Consider the following 13,787-nt stretch of genomic DNA (forward strand, 5'->3'; position numbering starts at 1 on the left):
CATCACTGTGATCGTCAAATCACGGCTGGAACGCGATTAGAGGGCAAGATAGAAGACAGATGATCGTATCGTATCTGTCCGCTCCCGAGAACATGGTACAGTACAAGTCACAACTCTCTGGGCTACCTTCCGAGTGTCACAGTGTCACATTGTTGCACGTGGACCAGGCCAGGGCCATCTTCCAAGGAAATCACTTCCTCATATCAATGGCAATCGTCTGGCGAAGACGCAGCAAAGTTGCTCTCGAATGTCTATCTCCGGCTATATAATTTGGCATCAAGTTTAATATTGCGGTCCTAATATATCTGTGCCTCTCTGCCTTCTGTCCCTCCTGTTACCCTGTACGTGTTCCCTCGCTGGCCGGCTCTATTGTTCCAGTCACTTCTTCCATTCATTAATCCTAGGGTATCAGTGTGATATCCCTAACCCCCGCAGCTCGTCCATTGCCCCTTCCCATCTTCAAAACGTACATCTACAAATCCCTTCCGTCTCGTACCATCTCTCGACACCCACTAGTGCTTTTCTCAAAATTCAAGCCCGCCGTACCCACTCTCTCCAACCGCCTCCGAGCTATAAGACCCTCGTTGAGCGCTTCTCTCCATCGAATCCCAGCCCGCTACGCTATTTCACTCAGAGAAAGGCAGAAGAAGATAAATCGCGTGGTATATATGATGTTTTGATTACGGATATCGACAACAAAGAACGATCACAACGATCACAACGATCACAACGATCACAACGATCACAACGATCACAACGATCACAACGATCACAACGATCACAACGATCACAACGATCACAACGATCACAACGATCACAACGATCACAACGATCACAACGATTCCAGGTCTTCGTTGCTGAGATGGCGAAGTGGATTGATAGAGTGGTGGAATAGGTCACGACGTGCCCTTCCTCCGGGGATCAAGACGCCGATAGGATAATTTTCGAAAATGGGCATAGAATGAATAGGGATAATGAGATTTCGGATATAGCGGGCATACAGTACCTTAAGGAGGCGACGAACGGCGCAGCAGATAAGGTGCTTACATCCATTCCTGGTTTTATCTACAGAAAGCACCGTATGATACTTCCATGTGCCCTTAGGATTAATGGCGATGTCGTTCACAAGCAAAGAGTTATGGAGCAGGGCTAGCGGGCCAGAGCGGAAGTTTCAAGTAGAAACTCACTAGTATCAAGCAGAAGTCAAACAAAATCCTTGGTTTGGGGCCCTAATACTATAGTATTCATGTGAAAGCTTTCCTGCCTTCCATAACTTCTCCGTACATACATACCTACGTGTTGCCAACATCACTCATGGTATTAGGTGAACTGATAAAGTCGTTTGAGTTCAACTAGAACTCTAGGTAGAGGATGACCCCTCAAAGGTTATATGTGTTTTTCTGGGAATCCAGAAGTTGCTTTTTTTGGTTGTTGTTGTTGGGTGGGGGGGGGGGGGGGGGGGGTGTTCAAGGTGATCTTGATATAGACTGAAACTCGTACTAGGATAGATGAATTGTTTGTTTGATAGAACCCTCGGCCCTTAGCACATACATGTATGGTGTTTGGAAACCGAATTTGCCCTATAGTCTGTGGTTTCATATATATGGACTTTGAGCCATTCAGACATTTGGGTAATAAGGTCTTTGAATATGTTCAGGCGTTATGCTAAAGTTGAAAGCTGTGGCCATAGAAAACATAACTATATACAGCAACTTTTGTTCTGGCATGGAATCCCATTATTAGATACCAATGCCTAGAATGTTGAAGGAAGCCATTCTCGATTACCTGGCTTCAGACAATCTTCGGATCATCGACGTTACGTACCTTACCTACAAACAACGCCATTTTAGAATGGATGGGTTTTGTGCTTTTGTTATCCAATCTTAACATACAAATAGCCTGATTAAGGTGAAGACATCCCTTGGTAATGACTGTTACCTTCTACAGATCGGAGACTCGCAGTGAAGCACCGATATCTTTATCACGTATGAGGTAGGTGGAAGTACCGATGTACATATTTCCACGTGACGAAGGCCTTCCGAGTTGTTCCGTCCGCATGTTTCGGGCCGCGGTCATCGAGTTGACAATTCCTCATTGCTGATTGGCCCCGGGGTTTACTACCTTGGACATTTTGAAGCTAGCGCTATTCCCGAGGTTGCCATCGACAACTTCGACGACGACAACTTCATTTCTCTTGATTGAGTTGAGCTGCTCTAAGACGCCTTGCCTCTTCACTACTCAATTGATCTGATCACATCAACTCCACTCCACCGCCATGGCATCTCTACGCACCACTTCCAGGCTTTTTGCCTCCGCCCGCCCAGCTTTCCGCACCCAGATGCGAACAATGGCGAGCGTGAGCACACCAGCCGCCGAGCCAGAACCCAGGACCAAGACCTTCCACATCTACCGCTGGAATCCCGATGAGCCTACCTCCAAGCCGCATATGCAGACCTACACCCTGGACCTGAACAAGACCGGTCCCATGGTGCTGGATGCGCTGATCCGGATCAAGAACGAGCTCGACCCAACCTTGACCTTCAGACGGAGTTGCAGAGAGGGTATCTGTGGCAGTTGTGCGATGAACATCAATGGCACTAACACTCTGGCCTGCTTGTGTATGTCCCTTGTCCCTCTTCTACGCTTACCCGGACATGCGTTTTCTGGTGGTGATGCGCTCAATGGTTGAGGGGCGAATGCTAATGACGCTGTCGAAAAGGCCGTATCCCAACCGACACCACGCAAGAAACGAAGATCTACCCTCTCCCCCACACCTACGTCGTGAAGGACATCGTTCCGGATCTCACCCAGTTCTACAAGCAATACAAATCGATCAAGCCATACTTGCAACACTCCACACCCGCACCTAACGGAAAGGAATACCTGCAAAGCAAGGAGGACCGCCGCAAGCTGGACGGACTGTACGAGTGCATTCTCTGCGCCTGCTGCTCAACCTCCTGCCCCAGCTACTGGTGGAACTCGGAGGAGTACCTCGGACCCGCTATCCTGCTCCAGAGCTACAGATGGCTTGCCGATTCGCGTGACGAGAAGAAGGAAGAGCGAAAGGCGGCGTTGGACAATAGCATGAGCTTGTACCGATGCCACACGATTCTGAACTGCTCGCGGACGTGCCCCAAGGGGCTGAACCCCGGATTGGCGATTGCGGAGATCAAGAAGGAGTTGGCCTTTTAGATGCAGAGTGAGACGGGGAAACGGGGGATGAGGGATTGGAGGAGTAAGAATGTTGATTAGGGGCAGGGTCCATATGGAACACACATGGGTCCTATCCCCTAGTGATGATCGTGACAGGCCAATCTGGTGGCGCTCTGTAGTGTAGATATATATGTTGGCTGCATTAAATGTTTACTCTTTCTTTTGTGCATATAAGATCCGGGAGGTATAAGTGAGAATTACCAAGTGAACTGTGAAAGCATAGCATGCCGTGCAATGAATCTTCCGGTGGCGAAACTCAGATTATATCAAGCCACACATATTGAGTGGCATAATTATATATGATTACACTAGTCCACTGTATTAATGTACATAAAGAATTTGTCGTCTCGAAAGGTATCTTGCATGCTTCCTCGCAACCCATAGTCACTGGTATCCAACGGTATTCAGCCCCTCCCACCGCGCCCCAGAAGCTACCCAACTCCTATCATGAGTATGCATTAACGCTCAAGCTCCGAACTCCATGCTAAAACTCCAGTGCTCCGCCCCTTTCTATATTTTCATCGCTGTCTATAATTTCTCCTTCTCGCTCTTGGTATCCAGATTCTCAACGAAATCAGCAATTGCTTCGAAATATCCCGCTTCTAACACGCTGGAATTATGGTCGCCTCCGGGTAGAGGCTTCCAGGTCTTTGTGGGCGATTGGCAGAGCTCGAAGAGTCGGAGCATGTGGCTTGGTCTGTAGACAGTCTTGTCAGTACAATGCATAGAAGCACTTAAAGGAGGCAAGATAGGGAAATGGAGGGTTGATGTCAGACAGATTCTAAAGTAGTAGTAATCAGGTCCCAGAAGGGACTCAGGTTTTGTGGATGGAAATTAAGTCATCATTCATGAATGGGCAGGAGTGAGGGGTTAAAGGAAATCGTTTCTTACGGGACAATTTCGTCCTTCAAGCCGGAAAGGAAGAGGATTGGTAGTTCAGTGATTGTGGGTAGGAAAGTATCAGATGCCCAGACTTGATGGCAGAGAGGGGCGAGGTATCTAGCTGGTGGGATGATCCTTTAATCTATCAGCTTGGGAGTTCTCGAGAGGCAATGGACGGGGAACGTACGAAGGGATCAACTTCCTCATACTCGTAAAAGTATTCTCCAGCACTAGCCCAACCAACTTCTCGTCATTCTGCTTTTTGGCAGCCAACTGTATTGCGACGGCGCCTCCCAAGCTCTGTCCAAATATGACAATATCATGATCTCGGGTCTCGGCTCTCTCCCGTAAATAATCGTATGCAGTGTGCGCATCGGTCATCAAGCCCACCTCATCCGGACTGCCCGTGCTCAGACCATACCCTCTATACTCCAACATAAAGACATTACAACTCATAGTGTTCACGAACATACGTGCAATGGGAATCCGATGTCCTATATTGCCGGCATTGCCATGAAACATCAATATCGTCAGATTTTTCCTGGATCGGAGATAGGGCGCGCGAATGAAGAAGGCGGAGAGCTTCTCATTGTCAGGCGTGGGGATCATCAACTCTTCGAAATCTGTGATGCCGAAGTGGGAGGGCCGGGGGACATCTGTGCGGGCTCCGCTGGGGATGTGCGAGGGGTAGATCAGGGTCCTGCGCAGCGGTTAGCTGTGTGCGTGGGGGTTCAGGAAAACAATTGACTGGGGGGAGCTACACACTTCTGCTTGAAATACAGCACCGAGCTTAGGACAGCCGCGATGCCCTGGGGCCATTGTAAGTACGACGGCAAATACGACGACATGCGCGCGTAGTAGTGGAAGGGGAGTGAAAAATGGGAAGACGGTGTACCGAAGAGAGAAGCACAGGCACACGCATGTAGCTGGCAGCCGAGCTGAAAAGAGCAGTCATCTGCTCCAAATAAGTGCTCGAAGAATCTTGCACGGGCATATTCCCGACAGAGCACGGGGGGGAAATGGAGAGAGAGCGTGAGCAAAGAACAAAAAGATTGAAGTTCTCGGGGGGGTGGTTGGTGGTTGGTATGTATTGGCTGGGAGGAGCGCGTTGTCTCGGGGCCCAACTGCTGATTGGTGTGGTAGGAGTTGGGTCTCACTTGCGCATCATTCGTCCAAACAATGGAGACCGTTACAGAGTAAGGGGAACCTTTGTCCTGCCTTCCGGCTGGTGCATCGACGGAAAAAAGGGTCCCTCGAGGGTCTCTGGGGGAGTTGAGTTGAGGTGTTGAAGGCGAAGATAATGAATGTAGTAGTCCCACGTATCTTCTCTGTACCTCTGTACTCGGTGTCGCGATTTAGAATTGGAGCCTCAACAGTCAGGCGCCAAGGCACCCAAAGATTTGTTTAAATCTTTATTTTTTTCTATTTATTTATCTATTTACCTCCCGGACCATTCCTCAGACTCCCACACCCAGGGGAAAGGATACTGTACGGTACATTGCTCCCAGTCTCCCAGTCTCCCAGCCGCCCCCCTCCCCCCTCACTCTCCCCCCTGAGCGGCCACCCCTCCCCCTATCTGGATCTCGTGCCATCCGCCATCAGGGCCTCAAGCGCAACAGCCAGAGTCCAGACACCCAAACAGCTGCCACACCTTCGCCGATCAGCTTATGCAGTAAGACGCCGCGAACCTGCATTCCGCAGCAACCGTACTCAGAGTCAGAAATCCCTGAGCCAGAAATAAATAAACGAGCAGGAAGGGGAAACTCCTGGAACACTTCCCCTACATCTATACATCCAGCGCCTCGTGCCATCCGAAACGAAGACTCAAATCCCAAAATCTTACACCTCCCCGCGCGCTGAACAACAAGAGCACGACGATACTTCTCGAATTTTCAGTATCCGAGTGACAGACCCAATCAGAACCGGAATCCACAAATTTACCGCCAACGCGACTCACAAATGGTCTCTTTTTCGTGCGAGGTATGTTGGTCTAGGCGCCTCGAGACAAACATGGCTCCATCCCCAGAGACCCTTTCTGACCCTTATCTAGGGATGCGGCGACGTCCTGACGAAGAAGAAACTCGACGGACACCGCAACCAATGTTACGGCGCATCGTTCACCTGCCTCGATTGCATGGTGCATTTCCAGGGCACTGACTATCGTTCCCACACGGTATGTATCTAGCTACCTGGCAACATGTCGATTAAGTTACTAACCCTTGGTAGAGCTGCATCAGCGAAGCACAGAAGTACCAAGGCGCCCTGTACCGTCCCGAGAAGGAGAAGAAGAAGCAGAATAATTCAAAGGCTGTCGTGCCCCATAACTCAAACGTCCAAGACAAGCAGCATGAACACCACCACAATTCGCATATCACCATCGTGGATCCTCCTATGCCCGAGGCCCCAACTCCTCCGTCCGCGGTTCCCGATTTCAAGATGTCGCAAAATCCGGTCAATGTCTTTGACTTCCTCGTTGATGGCGAGACTCCAAACTCCTCTCGACTAGAATTACCTCCACCAGAACCGATGCAAATGATTGAAGATGCGCCAGAGGAAAACCAGGGCCGAGAGCTCGTCCACATGCGCTCCAACGGGGCAGGAGAGAGCCTTACCAATCTGGTTGAGTACGGATCCGGACCCGTCCCCACCGAGCATTACCAAACACCCGCACCGAAATCTGAACGAGATCGAGAACGACGAGAAAGGAAGGACCGCGATCATGGTCATGATGAGAAGAAGGATAAGAAGCGCAAGCGCCTACACGTCGACACACGTGAACTCTCCAGCCGCGCCGACGAAGTCATGACCGACGCCCCTCCTGTTCTGCATTCAGGATTGACGGGTGGCCTTAAAGCCCTGCTTTCACGACCGTCAGCCTTCCCGCCTTCCCCGGACTACTCTGGCGGTGATCATGATGCGTCACCCGGAAGTCCATTGAAGAAGACCAAACATTCGAAACGAGACCGCGGGCGTAACCGTGTCGATAGTATTAGCAACAACATCATGTCTCTCATCACATCCAATTCCTCTCGCGAACATTCCGAAGACCGCCCCCGCCGCAAGAAGCACCACCGTCACCGCGAGGATTCGGAACGCCCCTCGCGCAAAATGATTGAATACCAACCGATGAACGGCGAGGTCGTGCGCGAAGATGCCGATGCTCAGAATCAGATGGTCGTCTACCAACCACGAGCGGAGTTGTTGCTGAGTTTTGTTAACAAGGGACCCGAGAGTGAGAGAGGCGTGAGCATGAATAAGGCGTTGAAGAGATACCACCGCGAGCGTCATGCCAGTGGGGTTGGGTTGAGCAAGGCTGAGGAAGAGAAGGAACTCTGGAGGAGTCTGAGGATGAAGAGGAATGACAGAGGAGAGATCGTGCTTTTCTTGTAATTGGATTTCATTGATACCATGTGGTTTCTCATCTGGACTGGCCGGCTATGGGTAGTTGCATTATTGTTGCATTTGCGCTCCAGCGGGTATACTGGAATCTGGGCATACTTGGTTGAATTAAGGCATTTCAGTCGTGGCTCTACAGCCACTGCGTTCTCGACTCCAGATACACACACACTGCGATCCGTCATAGAAAGTCTTGTATCATCTCATAGATATACGCCTATTAATCCGAAAACATATGGGTAGTTACGGTAATCTCAGCCGTGACTCTTCGATGTTTCTCCCTTTCTACCTTTCCCAAAGAATAGTAGCGGCATCTGCTTATTAATGCCATCTTATCAATATTTCAGCCTTGCCCACCACTCCTCCATGAACTTCCTGAACGTCTAGCACTTCGCCACAAAATCCGCCTTCTACCTACGAATTCTTTTCTTTTCTGTTTGAAGACGCCGTATTTTGAAAGGCGCACTCCTCATAGCTTTATTCAGTTATTATCCACGACGGATTTGTCTCTGCCTCGGCACGGCAGACACTTGCGAAAAAGCAGAGTAGAGACCCCGCCACTCGCTACTACGAACGCTCACTTCGTACATTCACATAATTTCCCAGTCACTAAGCTGCGCTCAATCTCGTGCTTTATTTTACAATGTTGAGCGCCGAAGCTCCACCGCCTCAGGGCGCCAATCGACCGCCACGACGACGACGTGGACCGAGAAGAGGAGGCCCTCGATCTGCAGGAGCCGAGACCTCTACAACCCCCAGTGCACCCCGTGCTTCAGATGCTTCGTCAGGATCTCAGCCTACACCCAGAAACCCCCCTACAGCACCAAACCAGCCATCAATGGAGCCCTCGAATTCAAACAGAGGCAGGAACGCTGGGCGAGGTGGTGGCTTTGTGAGAAGGGGGAGAAGAGGAGGAACACATGCACAGCCGATGGTGAACGGACAAAGAGCGTTTGGTGGCCAACTCACTGCAACTGCACCACCATCGGCAGAAGTCTCTCTCGCAGGTGATGCTCCGGAGTTCGTTCCCGGCCAGCCTGTTGCCCCACGAGCCCGACCTCCACAAGCACCTCGCACAAGGCGAATGTCAAAGTCCCAAGCACCAGATATCGCCACAAGGACACACGAAGATATTGCCAACGGACAATATGAATGCGTCATCTGCACTAACGAAGTGCTCCCAAATTCCAAGATCTGGACTTGCAAGACCTGCTGGTCAGTCTTACACCTTTCTTGTGTGAAGAGATGGTCCAAGAATGAGGTTTCTACGCATCAGCAACGAGCTGCTGAGAACGAAGAGCTACCTCCACCGAGACAGTGGAGATGTCCGGGGTGCAATTTGCCCAAGGAGAAACTGCCGGATCGTTATACCTGTTGGTGTGAGAAGGAGATCGAGCCTCGCTCACTCCCGGGGTTGCCGCCTCATTCTTGTGGCCAGACTTGCTCGAAGAGGAGGGCGGGTCATTGTCCACATCCTTGTGATCTTATCTGCCATGCTGGCCCTTGTCCACCTTGTCGTCACATGGGACCTTCCCTCTCGTGCTTTTGTGGCAAGGAGACAACTGCAAGACCTTGTCTCGATACGAATTATGATAGTGGATGGAGCTGTGGGCAGATATGTGGGGACGTGCTTCCTTGTGGCGAGCATACATGCGAACGGAGTTGTCACGAGGGACTATGTGGAAGCTGCGAGGTCTTGGTCGAGTCACGCTGTTATTGTGGCAGAGTCGAGAAGTCTTTGCCATGTTCAGATCGTGATGATGAGCGTCCGAGCCAATCGGAGAAGGAATCTTGGATTGGATCCTTCAACTGTGGTGCGCTATGTCGAAGGCTGTTTGATTGTGGGAATCCTGATCATATGTGCGAAAGTACATGCCATGTTCAAGATCCTACACCAGCACACTGTCCTCTCTCACCTGACGTCGTTTCACATTGTCCTTGTGGAAAGACACCCTTGTCCGACTTAATACCTGAGCCACGCCCGAATTGCTCCGCGCCAATACCTCACTGTCGAGAGAAGTGCCAAAAGCAACTTGTTTGCGGGCATCTTTGTCAGCAGGTCTGCCATGAAGGTGAATGTCCACCATGCCTTCAAACTGTTCAGATTGCGTGTCGCTGTGGACGGACTATCTCAAATTCCGTTTGCCATCAAGGGATGGAGGAGCCTCCTACCTGTGCTCGGATCTGCCGAGCACAACTCAATTGTGGCAGACATGAATGTGGAGAACGATGCTGTCCTGGAGAGAGGAAAGCAGGCGAGCGGCAAGCCTCGAAGCGCAAACACCGTCCATTGAACGCACCACCAGTAGTAGACGAGATTGAAGCCGAGCACATTTGTACGAGGGAATGTGGGAAGCCTCTAAAGTGTGGTAATCATAACTGCACCGATCTCTGCCACAAAGGCCCTTGCCGAAGTTGTCTTGAAGCAATCTTCCATGAGATTAGCTGTGCTTGCGGTCGAACCCGCCTCGATCCGCCCCAACCGTGCGGGACTCGCCCACCAAAGTGTACCTACAAGTGCACTCGACAACAAGATTGCGGGCATCCTCCTGTTGATCACACCTGCCACGAAGATGACGAACCTTGCCCTTCGTGTCCGTTCCTTGTAGAGAAGGAATGCATTTGCGGAAAACGGACGCTGAAAAATCAACGTTGCTCATTCAAAGAAGTAAGGTGTGGGCTTGAATGTGGCAAGAAATTGAAATGTGGGATCCATTTCTGCCAGAAGCAATGCCATCGACCAGGCCAATGCGAAGATGCCACGAGTCATTGCATCCAGCCCTGCGGTCGCAAGAAAACAGTCTGTGAGCACGACTGCTCTGACCCTTGCCACGCTCCATATCCTTGCAAGGAGGTCAACCCATGTCAGGCCAAAACATTCATTACTTGTGAATGTCAACACCAGAAACAGGCAGTCAAATGTTTAGCTTCAAAGATCAGCGAAGGAAACTCGAAGAAGACACTGGATTGCAACGATGAATGCCTCAAACTCCAACGCAACGCCAGGCTAGCAGCAGCTCTAGATATCGATCCAGCCACGCATATGGACGACCATATACCCTATTCGACTAAAACGCTGGAGATGTACCGTGGAAACACGAAATTCTGCCAGCAGTACGAGCGCGAGTTCCGCGTCTTCGCAGCTGACGAAAACGAGAAGAGGTTAAGATTCAAACCAATGAAAGCAGAGCAACGAGCATTTCTGCACTCCCTTGCTGAAGATTTTGGCCTGGATTCCGAAAGCCAGGATGCAGAACCACATCGTCATGTTTCTATCTTTAAGACACCAAGATTTGTCTCGGCGCCAATGAAGACGCTGGGTCAATGTGTGAAAATCAAACCTGCTGAACCCGCGCCAAGTGCCAGTGCCAGTTCAAGCAAAAGTTTGGTTCGGACGGCGGAACCATACAACGCCTTCTTACTCAGCAATCCGAGATTCGGCCTCACTATTGATGAGCTCAACGCTGCTCTGCGGCCTGAATTTTCTTCATCAGGCATAGAGTTTGAGATCTCATTCCTCCCGTATGGAGATGTAGTCCTCAGACCTCTGCCTTCAGCGTCTTGGCATCAGAAAATCGACACAACTCTCGCCGCTCTCAAACCAGCAGTAAGCAAGAAGGTCACCTCGGCCATGGATCCTCTTGCTTCGGCAGTCACACTCTGTACACTGGATGCAAGTCTGAATGTGATCAGGAGAGAGGATGAGAGTCTTGGTGGAGGTTGGAATCACGTTGCAAGAGGGGGCTCAGGCTTCCGAGCCCCGGTGAAAGAGAATCTGGGGAGCAAGAGCAGGTTCACAGTCCTGGGGAAGAGTGCGCTAAGCAAGAAGAAAGAGGTGGCGGAGGAGGCGCCTGAGGATTGGGAGAAGGAGGTAGAGGGGTGGGATGCCGGTTGAGATATCCGGATGATGGCCTGCTGTTATTTATACATGTGCGATAGAGAAATAGACGGGGTGTGGATTACACTGAAGAAAGTCGTGATGTCGAGTCCTTGATTACTTTTCATTGTGTTGGACCTCTCGTTAGTAAATGGGAAATGGTGAAGAATCAGATTCCCTCTCCGTTCTCCGCAGACGTCGTCGCGCATCTCGGCAGTACCCGCTAGCGTGCGGCTAATCCTGACCGAGCCGTGGCTGAGGGGCAGCCTCAAGGGGTGTGGCTTGGGTGTGGCTGGTGCTATGGGAATTATCAGATACGTACCTCTTAACCTCTCATCTTTCACTTTGATGTCCCTTCACCCACTTCACTTCGCACGCGACACTTCAACCGCGCAACGTCCTCTGTTTCCTAACCTTAGTCACTCTTTCAGCTGCTCCGAAGCTGCTCCTGTCCTCGATGCGACGACATAGCTCCAACGGTCATTTGCGATAACGATGGACGGCGACCCGGCGGTGGAGCCCCAACTCGACTCCTTTAGCCTTACCCTCCCTTTGCCATACCGTGTTGCATTGCTCGTTGTACTTGGTATGTCTTCCTCCTCGCTTCTCTGCTACTCTGGCACGCATTGATATCCAGTTGCTGATACTTGAGCAGGAGTCTGGGCCTGGGGCGCAAATCTGCATTATCTGTCCAAAGCGAAAATCGTACTCCCCCCTTTTCTCCCCCTCTCAACAACACAACTGACACAAACCATAGGATGTCCCCCAATTAATTCACTATCCCCCGCGCCTTCAACGCACCGAACCTCCCCATTACCTGACGACCTACCGCCTCGCGCTGATCCTCACCCTCCCCTTCACGATCTCTCTCCTCCTTTTCTGGGCGCTCTCCCACCGCTCGCCCTCTCTCGTCATCTACTACGACTTCCTCCCTATAACCCTCCTCGTCTATATCCTCTTCATATTCTTCCTCCCGGTCCCGCGCTTCTCGCCCTCCGGCCGGCGCCGCTTCTTGCACACCCTGAAACGCGTCAGCCTCGGCGGCCTCGCCCTCGCGCACGATGGCAAATTCGGCGACATCCTCCTGGCCGATGTCCTGACCTCCTACGCCAAAGTCATCGCCGACCTCTTCGTCGCCCTCTGCATGTTCTTCCGGCGCGATGGCAGCGCCACCGCGCGTCCCGATCGCGCGTGCGGCGGGATCTACCTCGTGCCGCTCCTCATCGCGGCCCCGTCACTGATCCGCTTCCGCCAATGCATGACCGAATACCTGCGCGTGCGCGCCTCCCTATCCTCCTCCTCGTCGTTATCCTCGCGCACCACCCCGCCAGCCTCGGGGTACGGATACCAGCACCTGGCCAACGCCGCCAAGTACCTCAGCGCATTCCCGGTAATCGTATTCTCTGCGCTGCAGCGCGATCTCGGGCCCGAGCACGCCCACGGCATCGCCCCCACGACGCTGTACCGCTGCTGGCTCTGCGCCGTGCTATTCAACAGCCTGTTCAGTTTCTACTGGGATGTTGCTCGGGACTGGGATCTCTCTCTCTTCTCGCCCGCGCCCTCCTCTCGCACCCATCATCACCGGCTCCTACGTCCATACCTCGCATTCGGCGCACCAGGTCTTTACTACCTAGCCATCCTCGTCGATTTCATACTGCGCTTCTCCTGGTCACTCAAGTTATCGCCGCATCTAGCGCACGTCGCTGATTTCGAGAGCGGCATCTTCGCGCTTGAGTTATTGGAGGTGGCACGCAGGTGGCTGTGGATCTTTTTTAGGGTCGAGACGGAGTGGGTTAGGCAGTCTGGTGGTGGTGGGAGTGGGAGTGGGAGTGGAGCCAGGTTGGGGGCGATCGGGCAGGAAGATGTGTTGTTGGGTGATTATGGGGAGGATGGTGCAGAGGGGGAAGAGGGGGAGGGGTTGTGATTTTTGGGGTGAAATGAATGATTTGATTTGATTTTATTTGAGCTGATTGTGTTGTGTTGTGTTGACTGATTGATGGATTGATTATGGTGTAGATGAATGGTGTTTTTGGTTTTGTAGATTCTACTACTACATATACGTGCGGGGAAAGCAGTGCAGGAGCAGGAGTTGGGATAAATAACGAAGCTCGTATGATTTTCCCGGCTCTATCCAAATGTATAATAAAAAATACCCCAATAGAAGAAGGCGTTACTTAGCTATAGCCACTTCACAGCGTGTCTCGCGAGCAAGACGCTATGGAAAGCATAAAACCAGTGAACGAATGCGCGTGAGGAATGTCTATTCAAGCTCTATCCTATTCAGTATATCCCGTAATCCGCGAGCTGCTCTTCCTCCTGAGGGGAGAGCGAGAGCTTGGCTACATACAAGGTAGCGCCTTCATCGTCTTGATAACAGGTAGATAATGATGGGTTGATATCCGAGCTGGGAAACAGGACC

The 13,787-nt window shown here is 51.5% G+C and overlaps 5 protein-coding genes across 5 annotated transcripts; 4 read left to right on the plus strand and 1 right to left on the minus strand.

Moving 5' to 3' along the window:
* Positions 1–2,176: 2,176 nt before the first annotated feature.
* Positions 2,177–3,192, plus strand: M430DRAFT_143086 (hypothetical protein; the record flags this gene model as incomplete). Its single annotated transcript, XM_024862798.1, has 2 exons — positions 2,177–2,618; positions 2,720–3,192. The coding sequence occupies exons 1-2, from the start codon at positions 2,276–2,278 to the stop codon at positions 3,190–3,192; spliced, it is 816 nt and encodes a 271-aa protein (XP_024718766.1). The 5' UTR covers positions 2,177–2,275.
* A 264-nt stretch (positions 3,193–3,456) lies between these two features.
* M430DRAFT_67964 (hypothetical protein) lies at positions 3,457–5,089 on the minus strand (the record flags this gene model as incomplete). The annotated part of the gene is made up of 5 exons (XM_024869318.1): positions 3,457–3,910; positions 4,105–4,230; positions 4,283–4,795; positions 4,861–4,904; positions 4,991–5,089. The coding sequence occupies 5 exons, from the start codon at positions 5,087–5,089 to the stop codon at positions 3,742–3,744; spliced, it is 951 nt and encodes a 316-aa protein (XP_024718767.1). The 3' UTR covers positions 3,457–3,741.
* A 476-nt stretch (positions 5,090–5,565) lies between these two features.
* Positions 5,566–7,732, plus strand: M430DRAFT_43620 (hypothetical protein). Its single transcript, XM_024867633.1, has 3 exons — positions 5,566–6,075; positions 6,146–6,268; positions 6,322–7,732. Exons 1-3 carry the CDS (start codon positions 6,055–6,057, stop codon positions 7,483–7,485), a joined length of 1,308 nt encoding a protein of 435 aa, XP_024718768.1. The 5' UTR covers positions 5,566–6,054; the 3' UTR covers positions 7,486–7,732.
* Positions 7,733–7,878: 146 nt separating this feature from the next.
* Positions 7,879–11,478, plus strand: M430DRAFT_143093 (hypothetical protein). The gene has a single exon (XM_024862799.1). The coding sequence runs from the start codon at positions 8,135–8,137 to the stop codon at positions 11,384–11,386; it is 3,252 nt and encodes a 1,083-aa protein (XP_024718769.1). The 5' UTR covers positions 7,879–8,134; the 3' UTR covers positions 11,387–11,478.
* Positions 11,479–11,863: 385 nt separating this feature from the next.
* Positions 11,864–13,292, plus strand: M430DRAFT_106411 (hypothetical protein; the record flags this gene model as incomplete). Its single annotated transcript, XM_024861080.1, has 3 exons — positions 11,864–11,954; positions 12,024–12,073; positions 12,126–13,292. 3 exons carry the CDS (start codon positions 11,864–11,866, stop codon positions 13,290–13,292), a joined length of 1,308 nt encoding a protein of 435 aa, XP_024718770.1.
* Between the last annotated feature and the right edge of the window lie 495 nt (positions 13,293–13,787).

Source organism: Amorphotheca resinae (assembly GCF_003019875.1).
Source record: "Amorphotheca resinae ATCC 22711 unplaced genomic scaffold M430scaffold_9, whole genome shotgun sequence".
NCBI lineage: Eukaryota > Fungi > Ascomycota > Leotiomycetes > Helotiales > Amorphothecaceae > Amorphotheca > Amorphotheca resinae.